Below are 26,313 nucleotides of genomic sequence, written 5' to 3'. Positions count from 1 at the left end.
TGGGGTGCAAAGGAGCAGAATAAATAACAGTATGGGGATGAGGTAGTTGGATGGGCTATTTACAGATGGGCTATGTACAGGTGCAGCGATCTGTGAGCTGCTCTGACAGCTGGTGCTTAAAGCTAGTGAGGGAGATATGAGTCTCCAGCTTCAGTGTTTTTTTTTTTTTTTTTTTGTAGTTCGTTCCAGACATCGGCTTCAGAGAACTAGAAGGAAAGGCAGCCAAATTAGAAATTGGCTTTGGGGGTGACCAGTGAAATATACCTGCTGGAGCGAGCGCTACGGGTGGGTAATGTTATGGTGACCAGTGAGCTGAGATAAGGTGGGGCTTTACCAAACAAAGACTTATAGATGACCTGGAGCCAGTGTGTTTGGTGACGAATATGAAGCGAGGGCCAGCCAATTAGAGCATACAGGTCGCAGTGGTGGGTAGTATATGGGGCTTTCATGACAAAACACTGATAGACTGCATCCAATTTGCTGAGTAGTGTTGGAGGTTATTTTGAAAATTACATCGCCAAAGTCAAGGATCGGTAGGATAGTTAGTTTTACAAGGGTTTGTTTGGCAGCATGAGTGAAGGATGCTTTGTTGCGAAATAGGAAGCCGATTCTAGATTTAATTTTGGATTGGAGATGCTTAATGCGAGTCTGGAAGGAGAGTTTACAGTCTAATCAGACACATAGGTATTTGTAGTTGTCCACCTATTCTAAGTTGGAACCGTCCAGAGTATGTATGGATGTATGGTGGGGTATGCAAAATGGATCCATTTTGAGCACCTATATCTCCTTAATGTTTTAGCATTCAGGTCCAAAAAAGGCACTTTCTGACAACTTATACCATGGAAAAATATGTATGGAAAGTTTTGTTCCAATCAAGAGTTGTGGTCAAAAAGTGATCGAAATCAAATGGAACAATCCCTTCCCAATTTAAATTGATGTGACTTGAGTGTTATTGATGGGCTGCTACCTTGTGATAAGGACGTTCCCTCAATGTCTTGCCAACCATAAATTTACAGAATCCTGATCAGTCACTACAGCGGATGGGAGTCAAGCCAAGCTCAGGATATACTCTGACCTTTTGATAAGCCGTTTTTGAATATACAAAATGTCAGCCTCCTTGATTTGTGGAGGCTCTGGAGGTCCCTCCCTGCTCTAAACAAATCATTGTTTCAAGAAGAGAGGCAGGGAAGATGGCAGTGTCTCTGTATGGTCTAGGCAAGCAGGCTGGTTTTATATAGTAACATAACATTACCCAATTAGCTTATTAACCAGACCTGCGGTGTGTTGAAAAGATTGAAACAGTGCACAAACTGAATATTGACGAGAATAACTTATTTCTCGGACTGAATGCTATGTTGTTTTGCATAGCCCTTCCTTTCTTTTGCTCATTGTATTTCATGTTTACTTTTTGTATCACATCAACTTACAAACCCAAATGACCTTGAATAAGGAAGTGTGCATGCATGCATGCACAGGTAGGAAGTACTGTTCATATTTGGAAGATTACAGCTCGACAGTTCCTAGTTATGCAATGGCTATGATTCAGTCTGTGCTAATGTGGGGGAGTTGACTGAGGTACTATTGAATACCCAGAATTGAGTCAACCCTCTTTCTGAGCTCTCCGGATGCATTGGTAATTCCCAATTCTTAATGTATTTAAAAGGGGTGGGGGAGGTAATATTGTATGGCCCCGGTGGGCTGAGTGTCGGCTCGCAGACAGCCTAATCTTTTCAGTTGCCTAGCAACCTGTTATGAGTAGCCATATTAGTTCTCCTTAAAGGGATAGTTCACACTGAAGAAAAAATGAGTAGGGAAGATGGGGACCATGTGATCTATTTACATCGCCACTATCTTTCATTCCAGTTTGGAGATTGTAAAGGTCTCCTAATGCATATGGGAACTACAACCACAGATGGTGTGGTATATGGGTCCAGCTTGACTTAGACCATTTTTAAGGTATGGAAAAAGTCTGGCAAACTTTAATTTCCGGTGAAATATGCCTTTAACTCACTGGACACTGGTGTGTAGTGGAGCTCCTGAGCTGTCTTGAGATGGGGTCTAAGTGACACAGAGACATACTGTGAGCCTCTACATATGCTTAGAGATTCGCAGGGATTTGATTTGTCATTGTGAATAATTTTACACCCTGCTCATTGCCAGGCTTTTGGGAATCTCTTCATGTGTAGGTTCATGCTCTGACTTTTTTAAGCGTTTGATTCTCACCTAATTATCCTGCACACTATACATGTTCAATTAAATCAAAGTGCCCATATGAAGTTGCGTTGAACGGTCTCTAGGGAAGGGTTTACATGGGGCAAAGGACATTCCATTAAAGCCATTACTTGGATGAATCAAACCGTTAATGGTTAAATATCATGAAGTACCCACAACTGTATCCGTCCAGTTCTTACATGGTATTAGGATCTGAATAGCTTTGTTTACTCTGATAAATTGCTAGTTTATTAATTACATGCCTGAGACGTGATATGGATGGGATGGATCTAATGTCATTTCTCCAATGAGGATACACCTTTCAATAATTTGTCTCGAGCTGCCGGTGAATTGTTTGGATCAGAACATTAGGTAGGAATATGAGGGTGTAATGCCCTTGAGAAACTCAGCTAAATTGATTACTGTCAGGGAGAACAGTTCACAGAACTGCCTTTTGATGGAGAGATGAGGCAGAGTCATCTTGATAAATACTAGGCCTATGTTCTTATGAATGTATTTTATTTTTATTTCACCTTTATTTAAACAGGTAGGCTAGTTGAGAACAAGTTCTCATTTGCAACTGCGACCTGGCCAAGATAAAGCATAGCAGTGTGAACAGACAACAACACAGAGTTACACATGGAGTAAACAATAAACAAGTTAATAACAATTTCTTTTCTACCATCTATATACATTGTGTGCAAAAGGCACGAGGAGGTAGGCAATAAATCGATTAGCTGCTCAGATAGCAGATGTTTAGAGTTGGTGAGGGTGAAAAATAGAAAGCCTACTCTAGATTTGATTTTGGATTAGAGATGTTTGATATGAGTCTGGAAGGAGCGTTTGCAGTCTAGCCAGACACCTAGGTACTTATAGATGTCCACATAATCTAGGTTGGAACCATTCAGGGTGGTGATGCAAGTCGGGCGTGCGGGTGCAGGCAGCGAATGGTTGAAAAGCATGCATTTGGTTTTACTAGCGTTTAAGAGCAGTTGGAGGCCACGGAAGGAGTGTTGTATGGCATTGAAGCTTGTTTGGAGGTTAAATAGCACAGTGTCCAAGGAAGGGCCAGAAGTATACAGAATGGTGTCGTCTGCGTAGAGGTGGATCGGGGAATCGCCCGCAGCAAGAGCAACATCATTGATATATACAGATAAGAGTCGGCCCGAGAATTGAACCCTGTGGTACCCCCATAGACTGCCAGAGGACCAGACATGCCCTCCAATTTGACACACTGAACTCTGTCTGCAAAGTAGTTGGTGAACCAGGCATGGCAGTCATTAGAAAAACCGAGGCTACTGAGTCTGCCGATAAGAATATGGTAATTGACAGAGTCGAAAGCCTTGGCCAGGTCGCTGAAGACTGCTGCACAGTACTGTCTTTTATCGATGAGGTGCACTCGTGACCTGCTCGGAAACCAGATTGCACAGTGGAGAAGGTACGGTGGGATTCGAGATGGTCAGTGATCTGTTAGTTGACTTGGCTTTTGAAGACCTTATAGATAGGCAGGGCAGGATGGATATAGGTCTGTAACAGTTTGGGTCCAGGGTGTCTCCCCCCTTTGAAGAGGGGGATGACCGCAGCAGCTTGGGGATCCCAGATGATACGAAGGAGAGGTTGAACAGGCTGGTAATAGGGGTTGCAACAATGGCGGCGGACAGTTTCAGAAATAGAGGGTCCAGTTTGTCAAGCCCAGCTGATTTTGTATTGGTCCAGATAGACAACCCCTGTGTAGAACACCCTTGAGTGAATGGTTGGTAAATTGTGCAGAAGTGTGTTAGACATTTAACATTTACATTTAAGTCATTTAGCAGACGCTCTTATCCAGAGCGACTTACAAATTGGTGCATTCACCTTATGACATCCAGTGGGACAGTCACTTAACAATAGTGCATCTAAAACTTAGGGGGGGGGGTGAGAGGGATTACTTATCCTATCCTAGGTATTCCTTAAAGAGGTGGGGTTTCAGGTGTCTCCGGAAGGTGGTGATTGACTCCGCTGTCCTGGCGTCGTGAGGGAGTTTGTTCCACCATTGGGGGGGCCAGGGCAGCGAACAGTTTTGACTGGGCTGAGCGGGAGCTGTACTTCCTCAGTGGTAGGGAGGCGAGCAGGCCAGAGGTGGATGAACGCAGTGCCCTTGTTTGGGTGTAGGGCCTGATCAGAGCCTGGAGGTACTGAGGTGCCGTTCCCCTCACAGCTCCGTAGGCAAGCACCATGGTCTTGTAGCGGATGCGAGCTTCAACTGGAAGCCAGTGGAGAGAACGGAGGAGCGGGGTGACGTGAGAGAACTTGGGAAGGTTGAACACCAGACGGGCTGCGGCGTTCTGGATGAGTTGAAGGGGTTTAATGGCACAGGCAGGGAGCCCAGCCAACAGCGAGTTGCAGTAATCCAGACGGGAGATGACAAGTGCCTGGATTAGGACCTGCGCCGCTTCCTGTGTGAGGCAGGGTCGTACTCTGCGGATGTTGTAGAGCATGAACCTACAGGAACGGGCCACCGACTTGATGTTGGTTGAGAACGACAGGGTGTTGTCCAGGATCACGCCAAGGTTCTTGGCGCTCTGGGAGGAGGACACAATGGAGTTGTCAACCGTGATGGCGAGATCATGGAACGGGCAGTCCTTCCCCGGGAGGAAGAGCAGCTCCGTCTTGCCGAGGTTCAGCTTGAGGTGGTGATCCGTCATCCACACTGATATGTCTGCCAGACATGCAGAGATGCGATTCGCCACCTGGTCATCAGAAGGGGGAAAGGAGAAGATTAATTGTGTGTCGTCTGCATATCAATGATAAGAGAGACCATGTGAGGTTATGACAGAGCCAAGTGACTTGGTGTATAGCGAGAATAGGAGAGGGCCAAGAACAGAGCCCTGGGGGACACCAGTGGTGAGAGCGCGTGGTGAGGAGACAGATTCTCGCCACGCCACCTGGTAGGAGCGACCTGTCAGGTAGGACGCAATCCAAGCGTGGGCCGCGCCGGAGATGCCCAACTCGGAGAGGGTGGAGAGGAGGATCTGATGGTTCACAGAATCGAAGGCAGCCGATAGATCTAGAAGGATGAAAGCAGAGGAGAGAGAGTTAGCTTTAGCAGTGCGGAGCGCCTCCGTGATACAGAGGAGAGCAGTCTCAGTTGAATGACTAGTCTTGAAACCTGACTGATTTGGATCAAGAAGGTCATTCAGAGTGAGATAGCGGGAGAGCTGGCCAAGGACGGCACGTTCAAGAGTTTTGGAGAGAAAAGAAAGAAGGGATACTGGTCTGTAATTGTTGACATCGGAGGGATCGAGTGTAGGTTTTTTCAGAAGGGGTGCAACTCTCGCTCTCTTGAAGACGGAAGGGACGTAGCCAGCGGTCAGGGATGAGTTGATGAGCGAGGTGAGGTAAGGGAGAAGGTCTCCGGAAATGGTCTGGAGAAGAGAGGAGGGGATAGGGTCAAGCGGGCAGGTTGTTGGGCGGCCGGCCGTCACAAGACGTGAGATTTCATCTGGAGAGAGAGGGGAGAAAGAGGTCAGAGCACAGGGTAGGGCAGTGTGAGCAGAACCAGCGGTGTCGTTTGACTTAGCAAACGAGGATCGGATGTCGTCGACCTTCTTTTCAAAATGGTTGACGAAGTCATCTGCAGAGAGGGAGGAGGGGGGAGGGGGCGGAGGATTCAGGAGGGAGGAGAAGGTGGCAAAGAGCTTCCTAGGGTTAGAGGCAGATGCTTGGAATTTAGCGTGGTAGAAAGTGGCTTTAGCAGCAGAGACAGAGGAGGAAAATGTAGAGAGGAGGGAGTGAAAGGATGCCAGGTCCGCAGGGAGGCGAGTTTTCCTCCATTTCCGCTCGGCTGCCCGGAGCCCTGTTCTGTGAGCTCGCAATGAGTCATCGAGCCACGGAGCGGGAGGGGAGGACCGAGCCGGCCTGGAGGATAGGGGACATAGAGAGTCAAGGGATGCAGAGAGGGAGGAGAGGAGGGTTGAGGAGGCAGAATCAGGAGATAGGTGGGAGAAGGTTTGAGCGGAGGGAAGAGATGATAGGATGGAAGAGGAGAGAGTAGCGGGGGAGAGAGAGCGAAGGTTGGGACGGCGCGATACCATCCGAGTAGGGGCAGTGTGGGAGGTGTTGGATGAAAGCGAGAGGGAAAAGGATACAAGGCAGTGGTCGGAGACTTGGAGGGGAGTTGCAATGAGGTTAGTGGAAGAACAGCATCTAGTAAAGATGAGGTCGAGCGTATTGCCTGCCTTGTGAGTAGGGGGAAGGTGAGAGGGTGAGGTCAAAAGAGGAGAGGAGTGGAAAGAAGGAGGCAGAGAGGAAAGAGTCAAAGGTAGACGTGGGGAGGTTAAAGTCGCCCAGAACTGTGAGAGGTGAGCCGTCCTCAGGAAAGGAGCTTATCAAGGCATCAAGCTCATTGATGAACTCTCCGAGGGAACCTGGAGGGCGATAAATGATAAGGATGTTAAGCTTGAAAGGGCTAGTAACTGTGACAGCATGGAATTCAAAGGAGGCGATAGACAGATGGGTAAGGGGAGAAAGAGAGAATGACCACTTGGGAGAGATGAGGATCCCGGTGCCACCACCCCGCTGACCAGACGCTCTCGGGGTGTGCGAGAACACGTGGGCGGACGAAGAGAGAGCAGTAGGAGTAGCAGTGTTGTCTGTGGTGATCCATGTTTCCGTCAGTGCCAAGAAGTCGAGGGACTGGAGGGAGGCATAGGCTGAGATGAACTCTGCCTTGTTGACCGCAGATTGGCAGTTCCAGAGGCTACCGGAGACCTGGAACTCCACGTGGGTCGTGCGCGCTGGGACCACCAGAGTAGGGTGGCCACGCGGTGAGGAGCGTTTGTATGGTCTGTGCAGAGAGGAGAGAACAGGGATAAACAGACACATAGTTGACAGGCTACAGAAGAGGCTACGCTAATGCAAAGGAGATTGGAATGACAAGTGGACTACACGTCTCGAATGTTCAGAAAGTTAAGCTACGTAGCAAGAATCTTATTGACTAAAATGATTAAATGATACAGTACTGCTGAAGTAGGCCAGCTGGCAGTGGGTGCGTTGTTGACACTACACTAATCAAGTCGTTCCGTTGAGTGTAATAGTTTCTGCAGTGTTGCTAGTCGGGGGCTAGCTGGCTAGCTAGCAGTGTTGTTTACGTTACGTTGCGTTAAAAGAACGACAATAGCTGGCTAGCGAACCTAGAAAATCGCTCTGGACTACACAATTAACTTTGATACAAAGACGGCTATGTAGCTAGCTAAGTAGCTAGCTACGATCAAACAAATCAAACCGTTGTACTGTAATGAACTGAAGTGAAAAAGAGACCTGCTTCTCACCTGCACATGTTAATGCTATTCGTGACACTGCCACACCCGGCCTAAAACATACTTATACAATTGTGGCCAAAAATCTGAAGCTCATAAATGATCAACTGGAACTAACAGTAGCTAAAGAGATGTTGCCCTTGTATTCAAACAAAATTGACATTTCAACAAGGCAGATTGAAACAGTGGACAGTGGAGTTTGTTGGGAGCTACAGTTGAAGTTGGAAGTTTACATACACCTTAGCCAAATACATTTAAATTCAGTTTTTCACAATTCCTGACATTTAATCCTAGTAAAAAATTCCCTGTCTTAAGTCAGTTAGGATCACCACTTTATTTTAAGAATGTGAAATGTCAGAATAATAGTAGACAGAATTATTTATTTCAGCTTTTATTTCTTTCAACACATTCCTAGTGGGTCAGAAGTTCACATACACTCAATTTATATTTGGTAGCATTGCCTTTACATGGGTTAAACTTCCCACAATAAGTTGGGTGAATTTTGGCCCATCCCTCCTGACAGAGCTGGTGTAACTGAGTCAGGGTTGTAAAGGCCTCCTTGCTCACACATGCTTTTTCAGTTCCGGCCACAAATTTTCTATGGGATTGAAGTCAGGGTTTTGTGATGGCCACTCCTATACCTTGACTTTGTTGCCAATAAGCCATTTTGCCACAACTTTGGAAGTATGTATGGGGTCATTGTCTATTTAGAAGACCCATTTGTGACCAAGCTTTAACTTCCTGACTGATGTCTTGATGTTGCTTCAATATATCCACATCATTTTCCTACCTCATGATGCCATCTATTTTGTGAACTGCACCAGTCTCTCCTAACGCAAAGCACCCCCACAACATGATCCTGCCACCCCCGTGCTTCACAGTTGGGATGGTGTTCTTCGGCTTGCAAGCCTCTCCCTTTTTCCTCCAAACATAACGATGGTCATTATGACCAAACAGTTCTATTTTTTGTTTCATCAGACCAGAGGACAAACCGTAGTCTAGCTTTCTCATGGCAGTTTTGGAGCAGTGGCTTCTTCCTTGATGAGCAGCCTTTCCGGTTATGTCGATATAGGACTCGTTTTACTGTGGATATAAATACTTTTGTACCTGTTTCCTCCAGCATCTTCACAAGGTCCTTTGCTGTTGTTCTGGGATTGATTTGCACTTCTCACCAAAGTACGTTCACCTCTAGGAGGCAGAACGCGTCTCCTTCCTGAGCTGTATGACAGCTGTGCGGTCCCATGGTGTTTATACTTGTGTACAATTGTTTGTACAGATGAACGTGGTACCTTCAGGCGTTTGGAAATTGCTCCCAAGGATGAACCACACTTGTGTGGAGGTCTACAATTTTTTTCTGAGATCTTGGCTGATTTCTTTTGATTTTCCCACGATGTCAAGCAAAGAGGCACTGAGTTTGAAGGTAAGTCTTGAAATACATCCACAGGTACACCTCCAATTGACTCAAATTATGTCAATTAGCCTACCAGAAGTTTCTAAAGCCATGACATCATTCTCTGGAATTTTCCAAGCTGTTTAAAGGTACAGTCAACTTAGTATATGTAAACTCCTGGCACACTGGAATTGTGATACAGTGAATTATAATTGAAATAATCTCTGTTAACATTTGTTGGAAAAATTACTTGTCATGCACAAAGTAGATGTTCTAACAGACTTGTCAAAACTATAGTTTGTTAACAAGATGTGTGGAGTGGTTGAAACACTTAGGTTGGAGTCATTCAAACTCCTTTATGTAAACTTCTGACTTCAACTGTATTTACGTTAGACTTTTGTGGTCCTAGTCTGATTTAATCAGGCTGTAATACACCATTTCATTGGTACAGCCTGAAACTAATGACTGCAAACTCTTAATGTTCCTTACAAGCTACAACGTTTAATACAATTACATTTGAACTTACTCTACTGGACTGGTTGTCTGTGGTGTTGGCCCTTCAGACGGTTGAAATATGAGACTGAATTAACCACATGAAAGTATTGTTTACCCGACTTTTCAGAGCGCCGGTACTAAAGTTTAAATTTCTATCACCAGGCTCATGCACAAAACCATGTAAACCCTTGCTGACATCAGTTGGTATGCATGCATTCCGTGCATGTACTTCTTCCGTCTTGTACAAGTTGCTTTGGTCATAAGCAAACGTGTGTACGCGATGCATGCATACTAACTTTAGTCAACAGGTACTTAGGTGGATTTCACAGCAGCTCCATCAAGGTTGTGCCTCATGGAGCTTGAAACCGGTAGCAGCAACCATTCATGAAGTAAGTGTCTAGATAGTTATTTTTCTATTATCAAAAGTAAAGGACATGCTAGTCATGGGTTTCACGCTTTGCACAATATTCTTTTGGTTGTTCTCTTCAGGGCCGATGTCTGAATGAACGTTATACTACTCAATGCAACTATTTTAAATTTAATTTTGAAACATGAGATTAAACGAGGCGAATAATTAGCAGGAAAACCTTTTGTCATTGTGATGTCGCCAGAAAATTTATTCGTAGGAAAAATTTAGCTAGCTAGCTAAGATTGAGGGGACTGGAGGACCAGATTTTAGCTAGCTAGTTAACATGAACTATTTTAGACGTACTTTAGATAGATGGCAATGTTGCCATTAGCTAGCAAAGAACATTTTACAACATAATGACAGCTTTTTCCTACAAATGATTTGCCTACATTAGCAATGTCATTCTATTCAGGCCACTATAGTGTCTCCTCATAATGTTAGCTACCTAACTTAGCTAGCTCAATAATGAATTAAAGTAGCATAAAGTTACTCCTTATAGTCCAAGGACCTTAACGTAAACTCACTCACTTTTGTACATCACCTTGGTCCGTACTATTGACCTTATTTTAGCGCCCCAAAAACGTAATACTTCCAGATTAACTGTAATGTCAATACCATTGTAAAGCACACTTTCTCCCCTTTCCAACAGAATCAATTACATGACCTAAACGCTGCCCGTTTCTGCATCATTCAAGAAGACAATGAGCCCCATCGGGTCTTTTTAAAAATGGCGGGTGGTGAAGCGAAACTATTGCGTGATAGTGAGAAGGAGATGTTGTGTGGGAAAATAGCTTTTTTTCACTCAATCTGTCCAATTTATCACCTTATCGCCTCTAAATGTAAATAAAACACTATAAAGAGTTTGTCATTACATTCCTATTTGAAGGTTTGTGTCAAAATTGAATCTGGTTTTTAGCGCAGTGCTAAAGTGATCTTAGCAGTAAACGGCGGCTTTGAGAATGATGATCGCATGCAATGATGACCAAAAAAATGACTAGGTATCCCCCCCCTTACCCCCGTCACTGTCCATTTCTTGTTTTTAAAGGATGATAGAAGTGCTACACTTGGTGAAGAGAGATCGTAAGACCGAAATAGTTGCTTTATGCGTGCTGTACGTTACGACCTGACAAATCAAGATGTAACAGAGGGTCAGTTTTTTTTTTTCTTCAACCTTTCTCCAATACTATAGAGCTATTACCAAGTCGATCAACGCTTGAGTAGAAACTAGTTTACACACCCGATTTTGCAGTCAACACAGTCCCATTAGTTTTCTTTGCATGTTCACACAGATGAGCAGGGACCCTAGGCATCTTTCTTTTGGTGTTTTTCAGAGTCCGTAGAAAGGCCTCTTTAGTGTCCTAAGTTTTCATAACTGTGACCTTTAATTGCCTACCGTCTGTAAGCTGTTAGTGTCTTAACGAACGTTCCACAGGTGCATGTTCATTAAATGTTTATGGTTTATTGAACAAGCATGGGAAACAGTGTTTAAACCCTTTACAATGAAGATCTGTGAAGTTATTTGAAGACAATTTTACGAATTGTCTTTGAAGGACAGGTTTCTAGAAAAGGGCAGTTTCCTTTTTTTGCTGAGTTTTCATGGCTAGATCTCTCAATAGGTGTGTGTTTATCTGTGATATGATTCCTAAAAAAATAATATGCCTTCTGGCTGAATGCTAGAATGATACATCATATGACTTATGAAAGCTTAGGCTAGCGGTCTAGCTGGTTTGACATTGCTATGGGCATACATTGATCATACTATGTAACTTTGTCACCTTTTTTTGGTTGATAACTTGAAGCTACACAATTCCCGTCCATTCATCATCCCCTTTTATTTCGTGCTACAGGGTCATCGCTGAGGAGGCCTGCAGGATGAGGACCACGAGGTCATGGAGACAGGTTAAAGAAGGATTCTTAAGCTTTGAGACAACTGAGACATGGATTGTATATGTGCCATTCAGAGGGTGAATGGGCAAGACAAATAAATGAAGTGTCTTTGAACGGGGTATGGTAGTAGGTGCCAGCACACCGGTTTATGTGAAGAACTCCGACGCTGCTGGGTTTTCACTCTCAACAATTTCCTGTGTGTATCAAGAATGGTCCACCACCGAAAGGACATCAAGCCAACTTGACACAACTGTGGGAAGCATTGGAGTCAACATGAGCCAGCATCCCTGTGGAACGCTTTCGACACCTTTTAGAGTCCATGCCTTGACAAATTGAGGTTGTTCTGAGGGTAAAAACATTAGTGTTTCTAATGTTTGTTATACTCAGTATATACGTACCTACTACCACACTCCATAAAAACAAGTTGTCTTGCCAATTCACCCACTGAATGGCGTACATACAATCCATGTCTACAATCCAGGTGTGAATGTGAGGGCAGGCAGTTGTGTATGATTTTATGGTTATGATAGTGAGGTAACTTGCACTTTTGTTTTCATCTTTGAATGAGACAAGGTATTCCCCTAATGTTAATCTTTCAATAAATGTTTTGTTTTATGAATATTATATTACTTGTGTATTTATTTCCTCATCACATTCAAGACTCAGTGGTTTCTGTTTTTTTGTTTTGGTCCAGATATGTTTAATTTATCGTATGGATAAGAAAGTGTCTGATCACAGAAAATTCCAGAGTTAAAAAAGTATCATCATTCACTAAAATAATATAATAATAATAATATACTAAAACACGTGTTCCTTATTTTGTAAGGATCAGAATAGAAGTTCCCTTTGCTGTGCGTTATACCTTCCAGAGCTTGAGTTGTAAAACAATAACTTGAAAAGCTACTGACATGCCATGATTTAGACTTTCATTATAACCTTGTTTATGATCTGGGTGTTATGTAATAACTGATGAGAATTTAGGAAGAAAGACAAACTTTCACTGCAGTCTCATTCCTTTATTTACTTTCTGCAACAAACATTCCAAATTATGTCATTCAAGAGTGTTAACTTATTTACATTTTTAATTTTTAGTCTATTTCACAACATGATCATTTTGACTTTGTGATGAGGCTGAAGTCCGAGGCCTAACTGCGTCTCAGTGAAGTATTACTTGCCAGGCCTGTGAGATGCAGAGCCCTATAGTCTGCTCAGCAGATGATCATGGCATTCTGCAATGAATAGACGGGATATAGGCCAGGATGGTTCACCATGCTGTTCTGGTCCTGCATCTTCTGATGACCTATTGAAAACGATATGATACAGCAGGTTAAGATGTGTGCTGTATGCCTTTTTGTTTTGATGACAAAACAAAGTATCGTTCACACCTGTGGAAGTTTTTCACATTTTTTCTTTTAAGGGATAAGGGGGAGGGCATTAGACAAGTCTTATCAGGGTTGTATGAAAACATGTCACATTTGTATCCCCATGCCCACACATTTGGACTGAGCATTTCAGAAGCTCAAGGAAAGAAATTATTTAAAAAATATGATTTGGAGCATTCGGAATGCATTCCCGACCCCTTGACTTTTTATAGCCTTTATTCTGAAATGGATGAAATAGTTTTTTCCCCGGCATCTACACACAATACTTTTAACTAGGCAAGTCGGTTAAGAACAAATTCTTATTTACAATGACTGCCTACCAAAAGGCCTCCTGCGGGGACGGGGGCCTGGGATTTAAAAAAAAAACAAATACAATAGGACAAAACACACCATCACAACACTAAATAAAGATAGACGAAAGACAAGGCAGCAACACATGACAACATGATAGCAGCACAAAAACATGGTATAAACATTGGGCAAAGTCAACAACACAAAGGTCAAGAAGGTAGAGACAATACATCATACAAAGCAGCCACAATTGTCAGTAAGAGTGTCCATGATTGAGTCTGAATGAAGACATTGAAATAATAACCCATAATGATAAACCAATAACAACTTTTTATACATTTTTGCAAATGTATTAAAAAAAACACCTGGAAATATTCATTTACATAAGTATTCAGACCCTTTACTCCAGTACTTTATTGTAGCACCTTTGGCAGCGATTACAGCCTCGAGTCTTCTTGTGTATGACGCTACAAGCTTGGCACACCTGTATTTTGGGGAGTTTCTCCCGTTCTTCTCTGCAGATCCTCTCAAGCTCTGTCAGGTTGGATGGGGAGCATCACTGCACAACTTTTTTTCAGGTTCTCCAGAGATGTTTGATCAGGTTCAATTCCGGGCTCTGGCTGGGCCACTCAAGGACATTCAAAGACTTGTCCTGAAGCCACTCCTGCATTGTTTTGGCTGTGTGCTTAGGGTCATTGTCCTGTTAGGTGAACCTTCACCCCAGTCTGAGGTCCTGAGCAGGTTTTCATCAAGGATCTCTCTACTTTGTGAGACTCCCAGTCCCTGCCGCTGAAAAACATCCCCACAGCATGATTCTGCCACCACCATGCTTCACCATGCTTCGTAGGGATGGTGCCAGGTTTCTTCCAGACGTGATGCTTGGCATTCAGGCCAAAGAGTTCAATTTTGGTTTCTCAGACCATACAATCTGGTTTCTCATGGTTTGAGAGTCTTTGGGTACCTTTTGGCAAACTCCAAGCGGGCTGTCATATGCCTTTTACTGAGGAGTGGCCTCCATCTGGCCACTCTAGCATAAAGGCCTGATTTGTGGAGTGCTGCAGAGATGGTTGTCCTTCTGGAAGGTTCTCCCATCTCCACAGAACAACTCGAGCTCTGTCAGAGTGACCATCGGGTTCTTGGTCACCTCCCTGACCAAGGCCCTTCTCCCCTGATTGCTCAGTTTGGACAGGTGGCCAGCTCTAGGAGGAGTCTGGGTGGTTCCAAACTTCTTCCATTTGAGAATGATGTAGGCCACTGTGTTTACATTTACATTTTACATTTAAGTCATTTAGCAGACGCTCTTATCCAGAGCGACTTACAAATTGGTGCATTCACCTTATGACATCCAGTGGAACAGCCACTTTACAATAGTGCATCTACATATTTTAAGGGGGGGTGAGAAGGATTACTTTATCCTATCCTAGGTATTCCTTAAAGAGGTGGGGTTTCAGGTGTCTCCGGAAGGTGGTGATTGACTCCGCTGTCCTGGCGTCGTGAGGGAGTTTGTTCCACCATTGGGGAGCCAGAGCAGCGAACAGTTTTGACTGGGCTGAGCGGGAACTGTACTTCCTCAGTGGTAGGGAGGCGAGCAGGCCAGAGGTGGATGAACGCAGTGCCCTTATTTGGGTGTAGGGCCTGATCAGAGCCTGGAGGTACTGAGGTGCCGTTCCCCTCACAGCTCCGTAGGCAAGCACCATGGTCTTGTAGCGGATGCGAGCTTCAACTGGAAGCCAGTGGAGAGTGTTCTTGGGGATCTTCAACGCTGTATAAATGTTTTGGTACCCTTCCCCAGATCTGTGCCTCGACACAATCCTGTCTCGGAGCTCTACGGACAATTCTTTCGACCTTATGGCTTTGGTTTTGTCTCTGACATGCACTGTCAAATGTGGGACCTTATATAGACAGGGTGTGCCTTTCCAAATCATGTCCAATCAATTGAATTTACCACAGGTGGACTCCAAGTTGTAGAAACATCTCAAGGATGATCAATGGAAACAGGATGCACCTGAGCTCAATTTTGAGTCTCATAGCAAAGGGTCTGAATACTTATGTAAATAAGGTATTCTGTTTTATTTTTAAGAGATTTGTTAATTTCTAAAAACCTGTTTACTATGTCATTATGGGGTATTGTGTGTAGATTAAAAAATATATCTATTTTAGAATAAGGCAGTAACGTAAGAACATGTGGAAAAAGTTAAGGTGCCTGAATACTTTTCAAATGCACTGTGTATATATACAGTGATTTATTCGACAAAGTAATGATTTATAAATATTATTTTTTTAACTGCATGGGGGTTTTAATCACCGTGGGCGCAGTGTCGGCTATTTCCGCTACAAAAAAATAGATAAAAGTGAAAAGGTCAATGTGAAGTCCACCTACAAATAATTGAGTTGAGAATATTTTGTTGTTGACAACGTATTGACTTTATTGTATTTTACATTTTTGCATGCTTAAATAGTCTCTCGTGACAGATGTGAAGCTATTTATTTAGTGTGTGCAATATTTAGTTCCAGGTTCTGAGATTACAGCCAAGATAAGTTATGACCCACCATCAATCCATATTGGGCTACAGTTAATTAGCATTTATATAAGCAGCATTTGATTTCTAAAGTTCCACACAATTGATACAGTGCATGCTGACAATGGTACATATACATCTAACCATCTGCGTATGTATGCATGCATGTATTGTACTGCTTGTGCGTGCTTGCTTGCATGTGTGTCTGTGTCTCTCTTTAGCGAGCGTGTGTGTGTGTGTCTGTGTGTACAAGAGTGTGTTTGCTGGTGCAGTGTGGGAGGGTATTGAAGGAGTGCCATGTTGGCAGAGGATGTGCCCTGTGAGGGGAACTGGAGTACTGCCTGCTGCTGAGGCCCAAGCTGTTCCTGTCTCCCTCCCCAGAGGAGTCAGTGTCACAAAACAACCCCAAATACCACACCACAACCTGTCAAATACTAACTATATGATTTGAACACTGGCTACCCTAAAATGATCTTCTGAAAATATAGTTACTGAACTAGATCATTGCCCATATTCATTGAGCGGAGTGGGAGTGCTGATCTAGGATCAGTTTTACCTTTCAATTCAGAATGAGTAAGATTATAGACAGGGGGGACCTGATTTTAGGATGATCCTGAATAGGGGTTGTGTGTTGTCAACAGTAACTGGTTCAGACAGTGGGGTGTTAGGTTGGCCTAATGATGCTTGATGTTGAATATGAACACACACTGTATTACAGGGTGCCCACAGGGTCATTGACAGACAGGTGAAGGTGGTTCAAATGGCAGGAGTTCAAATCACAATAAAATGCAATATCACTAATGCGGTATGTGTAGTACTCAGTGGATGCTAAAGACCTTTACCTTGTGCGAGCCGGAACGGCTCCTATGAGCCGATCTCGTATTTCTGTAGCATGAGGCTACAAACACACCCACTGAACAGGACGCTAGTCTATCTCCTTAATGCTGATTGCCAAGCAGAGACACACCGACTCGGCCGGTGATCGAACTCCCAAACTTCAAATCTCAGGACGGACACTCAAACCACAAGGCCCCTGAGTAGTTACTTGACATTGTGTGGTACCAACCACGAGGCAGTCGAGCTGAGTCCTGGGCTACGGACACTCAAACCACAAGGCCCCTGAGTAGTTACTTTACATTGTGTGGTACCAACCACGAGGCAGTCGAGCTGAGTCCTGGGCTACGGTCCAAACACTTAAAAGACGCACCCTATCCCCTCAGCCCTCAAATTAAGTGGACACTTCTGATGACATATCATGACGTCTGACTAGTATACACTTGCAAGGGAAGAAGGAATTATTTTTAAATGGACTGCCCTTGGCCGGAAATTCGTCACCGTTCATCTCGTGATGATTGTGTTTTTAGCCACCGGTAGCTTGTGGGTTATTTATATGCCCTACCGTCAATTATGAGTGCATGTCTACTTCTATTAAATATTCTACAATTTCCAAAAGATAACCAAACAAAAACATATTTACTCTTTATGTAGTAGCAAAATGTCTTATTTGCATTTGTTTTTACTTACACATGTATGTTAACTTCTCCATTGATGTTGTTTTTAAGTTTTTGCGGACGTTTCTAAGCGGATTGTCTCGAATTGAATTATGGGGAGTTTCAGGCCCCGGAGTGAACATAATTGTACACTCTCAAAGCCGACTGAAAACGAGGGCTTGAGGGGCTTACGTTGCAAACTTCCCTAGCATGGCTAATCATTTGGACCACCCTCCAAAATGGCGACGGGGATTCCCTCAAGGGCATAAGGCGAGGGTAAGTGGACGAGGGTGTGTCTCAAGTGTTTGGACCCCAGGCCTGGTATTGACTGGAGTCACAAACAAAGAACAATCACAGGTGTCCACATCAATAGCTGAGAAACACAAGTGAAACCTGAATTGTAAAGAATGGTCTGCTCACCATATGCCAATGAATGTTAGCTGGATTTGCAATCCATTTATAAGAGGATTGGAGCCCAGAGAGGACATGTCAATAAATAAATAAAAATCCTCATTATGTCGAGATCACAAATTATCTCATGATCACGACATGAAAAAAAAGTTGTTTTGTTGAGATCACGAAATCAACTATAAATAGGAGTGATTGTTACACTAATGGATGGTACATTTCATGCTAACATCATGCTTTCATTTGTGTTTGGAGCTCATTATCAGTTTATAAGTTAGAATTTTAGCAAGCTAAATGTCCCTTACCTTGAGCTAAGAGCTCTCTTGGGGCATCTAAGCCATCGTGGGGCATTTGAGCCTGTCTCCCAGGCTGCATGCCACCCCCAAGACCACAGCATGCAAGCAACAAAGCAGCTACAGGGCCTTCAGAAACTATTCATACCCCTTGACTTATTCCATATGTTGTTGTTACAGCCTGCATTTTCTCACCCATCTACACACAATACCCCATAATGACAGGTTTTTTTATGCAAATGTATTGAAAATGAAATGCAGAAATATCTCATTTACATAACTATTCCGACCCCTGAGTCAATACTCTGTAGAAGCACCTTTTGGCAGCGATGACAGCTGTCAGTCTTTCTGGATAAGTCTCGAAGAGCTTTCCACACCTGGATTCAGGAGTGTGAAAAGTACCCAATTGTCATTCTTCAGTAAAAGTAGAGATGCCTTTTAATAGAGAATGACTCAAGTAAAAGTGAAAGTCACTTAGTAAAATACTTCTTGAGTATAAGTATTTGGTTTTAAATATACCTCTGTATCAAAGTAAATGTAATAGCTAAATTATACTTAAGTTTATAAAGTATAAATCATTTAAAATTCCTTATATTAAGCAAACCAGACTGCATGCTTTTCTTGTTTTTAATTATTTAGGGATAGCACTCCAACAATCAGACATCATTTATATAATTTATACATTAAGCATGTGTGTTTATTGAGTCCGCCAGATCAGAGGCAGTAAGTCTTATTGCAAACAGGATGCATGTTTAGGAATATTTGTATTCTTTACAGGCTTCCTTCTTTTCACTCTTTCAATTAGGTTAGTATTGCGGTTTCCTTCCTCTCTGGCAACTGAGTCATGAATGACGCCTGTATATTTGTTGTTACTGGGTGTATTGATACACTGTTCAAAGTGTAATTAATAACCTCATGCTCAAAGGGATATTCAATATCTGCTTTTTATTATACGAAAACCTCCCTGGTCATTGTGGTTAAATCTTTGTTTGAAATTCACTGCTCGACTGATGTATGTGTGGGGTACAGAGATAAGGTAGTCATTCAAAAATCATGTAATTTTTAAATGTAATTGCACACAAAGTCCATTCAACTTATTATGTAACTTGTTAAGCACATTTCTACGCTTGCTATAACAAAGTGGTTGAATACTTATTGACTCAAGACATTTCAGCTTTTCATATTTTATTAATTTGCAAAAAATGTATCAACCTAATTCCACTTCGATGTTATTTTGTATTGTGTGCAGTCTAATGACAATACATCTCAATTTAATCAATTTTATATTCGGGCTGTAACACAACAAAATGAGGAGGTCAAGGGGACACTTTCTGAAGGCACTTTAACTTTGCTATTCTTGTTAGCTAGCTTGTTATGCTGGTTGTTAGCTTGCATAAGTGATATGTGTACTATTATAAGGGACACTTACCATTTTTTTTATGGATAATATTTAAATTAAGTGGGGGAGCTCTATTCCTGCAGGCTGACCAGTTTCAATAGCAGCCTCAGAGGCTGATGTCAGGATGATGCTTTGTAGGCTGTTTCATATATAAATCTCCTTGCTGGCAGATTAGCAGTCAGTGCTTTATGTCAAATAAAATAGCATTTTATTGGTCACGTACTGTACACATGGTTAGCAGATGTTGCGAGTGTAGCGAAATGCTTGTGCTTCTAGTTCCAACAGTGCAGCAATGTATCTAACAATTTCACAACTACCTAATACACACAAATCTAAGTAAGGAATGGAATAAGAATATATACATATATGGAAGAGCAATGATAGAGCAGCATAGGCAAGATGTAATAGATGGTATAAAATACAGTATATACACTACTGTTCAAAAGTTTGGGCTCACTTAGAAATGTCCTTTGAAGAAAAGCAAAATAAATTGTCCATTTAAAATAACATCAAATTGATCAGAAATACAGTGTAGACATTTGATGTTGTAAATGACTATTGTAGCTGGAAATGGATCATTAAAAAAAGGAATATCTACATGGGCGCACAGAGGCCCAGGGCAGGTTGTTTGCCGCCGGTGATGCCTTATGCAGACTGTTCCACCCTCTGGAGAGCCTTGTGATTGTGGGCGGTGCAGTTGCCATACCAGGCGGTGATACAGCCTGACAGGATGCTCTCAATTGTGCATCTGTAGAAGTTTGAGGGTTTTAGGTGACAAGCCAAATTTCTTGAGCCTCCTGAGGTTGAAGAGCCACTGTTGCGCAGCCTTTACCACACTGTCTGTGTGGGTGGAACATTTCAGTTTGTCCTTGATGTGTATGCCGAAGAACTTAACTTTCCACCTTCTCCACTGCTCTCCCGTCGATGTGGATAGGGGGTGCTCCCTCTGATGTTTCCTGAAGTCCACGATAATCTCCTTTTTTTAATTGATGTTGAGTAAGAGGTTGTTTTGCTGACACCACACTCCGAGTGCTCTCAGTTCCTTCCTATAGGCCATCTCGACGTTGTTGGTAATAAAGCCTCCTAGTGATGTGTCATCTGCAAACTTGATGATTTGAGTTGGAGGCGTGCATGGCAACGCAGTCATGGGTGAACAGGGAGTACACCCCCTTGTAGGGGGTTTAGCACGCAGCCTTGTGGGGCCCCAGTGTTGAGGATCAGCGAAGTGGAGATGTTGTTACCTACCTTCACCACCTGGGGGCGGCCCGTCAGAAAGTCCAGGACCCAATTGCATAGGGTGGGTTTGAGACCAGGGCAGTGTGCAGTATTATGGCAATTTCATAATCTGTGGACCTATTGTGGTGGTAAGCAAATTGAAGTGGGTCTAGGGTGACCGGTAAGGTGGAGGTAATATGATCCTTGACTAGCCTCTCAAATCGCTTCATGATGAGTGCTATGGTGTGATTAGTCATTTAGTTCAGTTACCTTTGCCTTCTTGGGTTCAGGAATAATGGTGGCCAACTTGAAGCATGTGGGGACAACAGACTGGGATAGAGAGTGATTAAATATGTCCTTAAACACCCAGCTGGTCTGCGCATGCTCCGAGGACGCGGCTAGGGTTGCCGTCTGGGCCGGCAGCTTTGCGAGGGTTAACGCGTTTAAATGTCTTTCTCACGTCGGCCACGGAGAAGGAGAGCTGTGGCACTGTATTATCCTCAAAGCGGGCGAAGGTGTTTAGTTTGTCTGGAAGCAAGACGTCGGTGTGCGTGAAGTGGCTGGTTTTCTTTTTTTAGTCCGTGATTGTCTTTAGACCCTGCCACATACGTCTCGTGTCTGAGCCATTGATTTGAGATTCCAGTTTGTCTCTGTATGGACATTTCGCTTGTTTGATTGCCTTGCTGAGGGAATAACTACACTGTTTGTATTCGGTCCGTATTCCCAGTCGCCTTGCCATGGTTAAATGCGGTGGTTTGCGCTTTCAGTTTTACACTAATGCTACCATCTATCCACAGTTTCTGGTTAGGGTAGGTTTTAAAAGTCACAGTGTGTACAACATCTCCTATGCACCTCCATATAAACTCACTCACTGATTCAGTATATGATCAAGACTGGGGGGTCTCTATTCCTGGCAGGCTGATCAGATTAAATAGCCACCTCAGAGGCTGATAAGTCAGGATGCTTCCCATTAGGCTGTCTGCAAGGAGCCTGACCTATAAAACCGCCCACAAGGCAGCATCCTGCCTTAATTTCAGCCTCAGAGTATTTGAATCTAATCAATCTGTAAGGATTGGAGCTCACCCCCTGTAAATGTAAATGTCCCTTTATAATTATACACATATCAGTTATGCAAGCTGACAACCAGCACAAATAACAAGCTAGCTTGCTAGCTATTTAGCTAGCTAATAAGACTACATAGCTAACTAGCTAGTTCACAAGACTAGCAAAGTTAGCTGCGTTGTTGCTTGCATGCAATTGGCTATGGTCTTGGGGGCGGCTTGCAGCTTGGGAGGCGGGGCTGCCAGTCAGGCATCGTTCAGGGCTTCACTGCCCTGTGATCAACGCAGCCACAGGGCTCCTTGATGAAGTGGGTATCGTGCATCTGAACAAAAGAATGGATGATGCGAGGTACTTTTGTCATGTCGTGATCATGAGATAAATAAGTTGTGATCTCAACATAACGAGGGAACTATTTAAAAAAAAATCCATATGACCATCCTAGTACAGCCAACCATTTTGGGTCACCTGTGCCTCCAAATCTCTTGGGAATATCCTACTACGAGACACTTATGGGCTATTTTGAATAGCTTTTTGTAGCTGTTAGCTGTATGATTTAACTGTGTGCTTTGCATCTGGCCTTTTTATTTTTCCTTTCACTGTACATGCTCACAAATAAACTTGTTCAGCAGGGACTGAATTCTCCCGCATTGACGGGTTTTCTCGGTTAAGGAATAAGTATGACTTAATTGCCGGAGTTTGTCTTCATTCCAACAAAGAACAGCTGGAGCAGCTGGATATCTGGTGTATTGTAGAATGCAGCTGTGAGATGGGGGAAGAGAAGCCTTGTGTCTCTTGCTTTTGGCTTGTAGGAAGCACTGTCTGTCATTGGACTCAAACTGGTCTCTGTATAGAGAACCATACATGCATATGGTAGAACTAGTCAGTATAGCCCATACATGCATAGGAGTTGCAATGGCTACACCATAGCACCTGCTATCCATAGCAGAGAATCATAGGCCTGTGCTTGTGTCATTGATCCAAGCAAGTGAGAGTACTTTACAGGGATGAGTTGATATTGAACATAAAGTAATGATCAAAGACTAGAGCGATATCTGAATGAGAGTGACTGTTGGTTGATTTGAGTGTCCACACATTGTGCAGCAGCTTGTTTCAGTGTGTGGCGCCCTCCTCCGGTGGGGCAGAACATGTCACTGCACAGGCCGTCACATTCGCCACAGGTCATTTCACGTCCTTATATTCCTTGAGATCTGTTCATCACATTCAGATGGCAGTCAGGGAGTGTTTGATGGTTGAATGTCCCTAGCTGTTGTAATTCCCTATTTACAAAACATGTTGCCCACACATCTATTCGGACCATTAACCACTGCTGAAGAAGTTCCTCCAGAGAGATCTAAAGAAGTGACTGAAGTGGATGTATTGAATACATGTCTGGCTTGGGCATCCAGACTTCCATTATTTAAGCCATCTAGACATTGACTGAATACAATTGGGTGTAATTCCTTTTGCCCAAACCCTGGTGTGAAGCAACGTGAAAGAGTGAGTGTGATTTGAATAATGTTATATTATTTATCCTGTGTGTGCAGGGACATGCTAATCACAGACTTGGCTGCCACAGTAACCTACATGGGACTATGTGAGGAGGTGAGGGTGATGTGCAGCCTGGCCCAGCAGCAGCCAATCACTCTCAAGTGGATCGACGATGAGGGTATGTTGGTCTCGCACCGGTGGGTGGGGAAAAAATTCAGTTGATCTTCACTACATGTGTATGAAATAAGTGAATAATCTGTGTTTGTGTCCCATAGGAGACCCATGTACCATCTCCTCTCAGATGGAACTGCAGGAGGCCTTCCGGATCTACAGCCGCAACAGGAACTCAGGACTCCTGCTGCACGGTTAGTTAGGGCTCTGTCTGTCTGCACTCATTTCTCTGTCGCTTTACCTCTACTTCTCTTTTCACTTACTCTTCTCTGTTCTCTTTTCACCTCGTCCTCTACTTCTCTTTTTACTTACTCCTCTCTGTTCTATTTTCACCTCCTCCTCTCTGTTCTCTTTTCACCTCCTCTCTTTTCACCTCCTCCTCTGTTCTCTTTTCACCTCCTCCTCTGTTCTCTTTTCACCTCCTCCTCTCTGTTCTCTTTTCACCTCCTCCTCTCTGTTCTCTTTTCACCTCCTCCTCTCTGTTCTCTTTTCACCTCCTCTACTTCTCTTTTCACCTCCTCCTCTATTCTCTTTTCACCTCCTCCTCTCTGTTCTCTTTTCACCTCCTCTCTGTTCTCTTTTCACCTCCTCCTCTCTGTTCTCTTTTCACCTCCTCTACTTCTCTTTTCACTTACTCTTCTCTGTTCTCTTTCACCTCCTCCTCTCTGTTCTCTTTTCACTTACTCTTCTCTCTCTTTTCACCTTGTCCTCTACTTTTCACTTACTCTTCTCTGTTCTCTTTTCACCTCCTCCTCTACTTTTCATCTCTTCCTCTACTTCTCTTTTCACCTCCTCTCTGTTCTCTTTTCATCTCCTCTCTGTTCTCTTTTCACTTACTCTTCTCTGTTCTCTTTTCACCTCCTCCTCTCTGTTCTCTTTTCACTTACTCTTCTCTGTTCTCTTTTCACCTCCTCCTCTACTTTTCATCTCCTCCTCTACTTCTCTTTTCACCTCCACTTCTCTGTTCTTTTTTCACCTCCTCTTCTCTGTTCTCTTTTCACCTCCTCTTCTCTGTTCTCTTTTCACTTACTCTTCTCTGTTCTGTTTTCACCTCCTTCTCTGTTCTCTTTTCACCTACTCTCTCTCTCTGTCTTTTCACCTCCTCTTCTCTGTTCTCTTTTCACCTCCTCTTCTCTGTTCTCTTTTCACCTCCTCTTCTCTGTTCTATTTTCACCTCCTCCTCTCTGTTCTCTTTTCACCTCCTCTCTTTTCACCTCCTCCTCTGTTCTCTTTTCACCTCCTCCTCTCTGTTCTCTTTTCACCTCCTCTACTTCTCTTTTCACCTCCTCCTCTCTGTTCTCTTTTCACCTCCTCCTCTCTGTTCTCTTTTCACCTCCTCTCTGTTCTCTTTTCACCTCCTCCTCTCTGTTCTCTTTTCACCTCCTCTACTTCTCTTTTCACTTACTCTTCTCTGTTCTCTTTCACCTCCTCCTCTCTGTTCTCTTTTCACTTACTCTTCTCTGTTCTCTTTTCACCTCGTCCTCTACTTTTCACTTACTCTTCTCTGTTCTCTTTTCACCTCCTCTACTTTTCATCTCTTCCTCTACTTCTCTTTTCACCTCCTCTCTGTTCTCTTTTCATCTCCTCTCTGTTCTCTTTTCACTTACTCTTCTCTGTTCTCTTTTCACTTACTCTTCTCTGTTCTCTTTTCACCTCCTCTTCTCTGTTCTCTTTTCATCTCCTCCTCTCTCTCTTTTCATCTCCTCTTCTCTGTTCTTTTCATCTCCTCCTCTCTGTTCTCTTTTCACCTCCACGTCTCTGTTCTTTTTCACCTCCTCTCTTTCTGTTCTCTTTTCACCTCCTCCTCTCTGTTCTCTTTTCACCTCCACTTCTCTGTTCTTTTTTCACCTCCTCCTCTCTGTTCTCTTTTCACCTCCTCCTCTCTGTTCTCTTTTCACCTCCTCTTCTCTGTTCTCTTTTCACCTCCTCCTCTCTGTTGTCTTTTCACCTCCTCTCTGTTCTCTTTTCACCTTCTCTGTTTTCACCTCCTCCTCTCTGTTCTCTTTTCACCTCCTCTTCTCTGTTCTCTTTTCACCTCCTCCTCTTCTCTGTTCTCTTTTCACCTCTTCACCTCTCTGTTCTCTTTTCACTCCTCTCTCTGTTCTCTTTTCACCTCCTCTTCTCTGTTCTCTTTTCACCTCCTCTCTTCTCTTTCACCTCCACTTCTCTGTTCTTTTCACCTCCTCCTCTCTGTTCTGTTTTCACCTCTTCTCTGTTCTGTTTTCACCTCTTCTCTGTTCTCTTTTCACCTCCTTCTCTCTGTTGTCTTTTCACCTCCTTCTCTCTGTTCTCTTTTCACCTCCTTCTCTCTGTTCTCTTTTCACCTCCTCTTCTCTGTTCTCTTTTCACCTCTTCGTCTCTGTTCTCTTTTCACTTACTCTTCTCTGTTCTGTTTTCACCTCCTCCTCTCTGTTCTCTTTTCACTTACTCTTCTCTGTCTTTTCACCTCCTTCTCTCTGTTCTCTTTTCACCTCCTCTTCTCTGTTCTCTTTCACCCCCTCTTCTCTGTTCTCTTTTCACCTCCTCTTCTCTGTTCTCTTTTCACCTCCTCTTCTCTGTTCTCTTTTCACCTCTTCGTCTCTGTTCTCTTTTCACCTCCTCCTCTCTTCTCCATCTCCTCTTCTCTGTTCTCTTTTCACTCCTCTTCTCTGTTCTCTTTTCACCTCCTCCTCTGTTCTCTTTTCACCTCCTCCTCTCTGTTCTCTTTTCACCTCCTCTCTGTTCTCTTTTCACCTCCTCCTTCTCTGTTCTCTTTTCACCTCCTCCTCTCTGTTCTCTTTTCACCTTCTCTTTTCACCTCCTCCTCTGTTCTCTTTTCACCTCCTCTTTTCTCTGTTCTCTTTTCACCTCCTCTCTTTCTGTTCTCTTTTCACCTCCTCCTCTCTGTTCTCTTTTCACCTCCTTCT

The 26,313-nt window shown here is 43.5% G+C and overlaps 1 protein-coding gene across 1 annotated transcript in view; it reads left to right on the top strand.

The window, feature by feature from the left end:
• The window catches only part of LOC124046183 (protein kinase C zeta type-like), a 282,494-nt gene that overhangs the window by 4,641 nt on the left and 251,540 nt on the right, over nt 1–26,313 (top strand). Inside the window, 2 exon segments of the mRNA XM_046366285.1 lie at nt 23,293–23,414; nt 23,512–23,601. Of these exon segments, the coding sequence (XP_046222241.1) occupies nt 23,293–23,414; nt 23,512–23,601 (212 nt within the window).

Source organism: Oncorhynchus gorbuscha, linkage group LG10 (genome assembly GCF_021184085.1).
Source record: "Oncorhynchus gorbuscha isolate QuinsamMale2020 ecotype Even-year linkage group LG10, OgorEven_v1.0, whole genome shotgun sequence".
NCBI lineage: Eukaryota > Metazoa > Chordata > Actinopteri > Salmoniformes > Salmonidae > Oncorhynchus > Oncorhynchus gorbuscha.
This window is presented reverse-complemented; position numbering and strand designations above follow the sequence as displayed.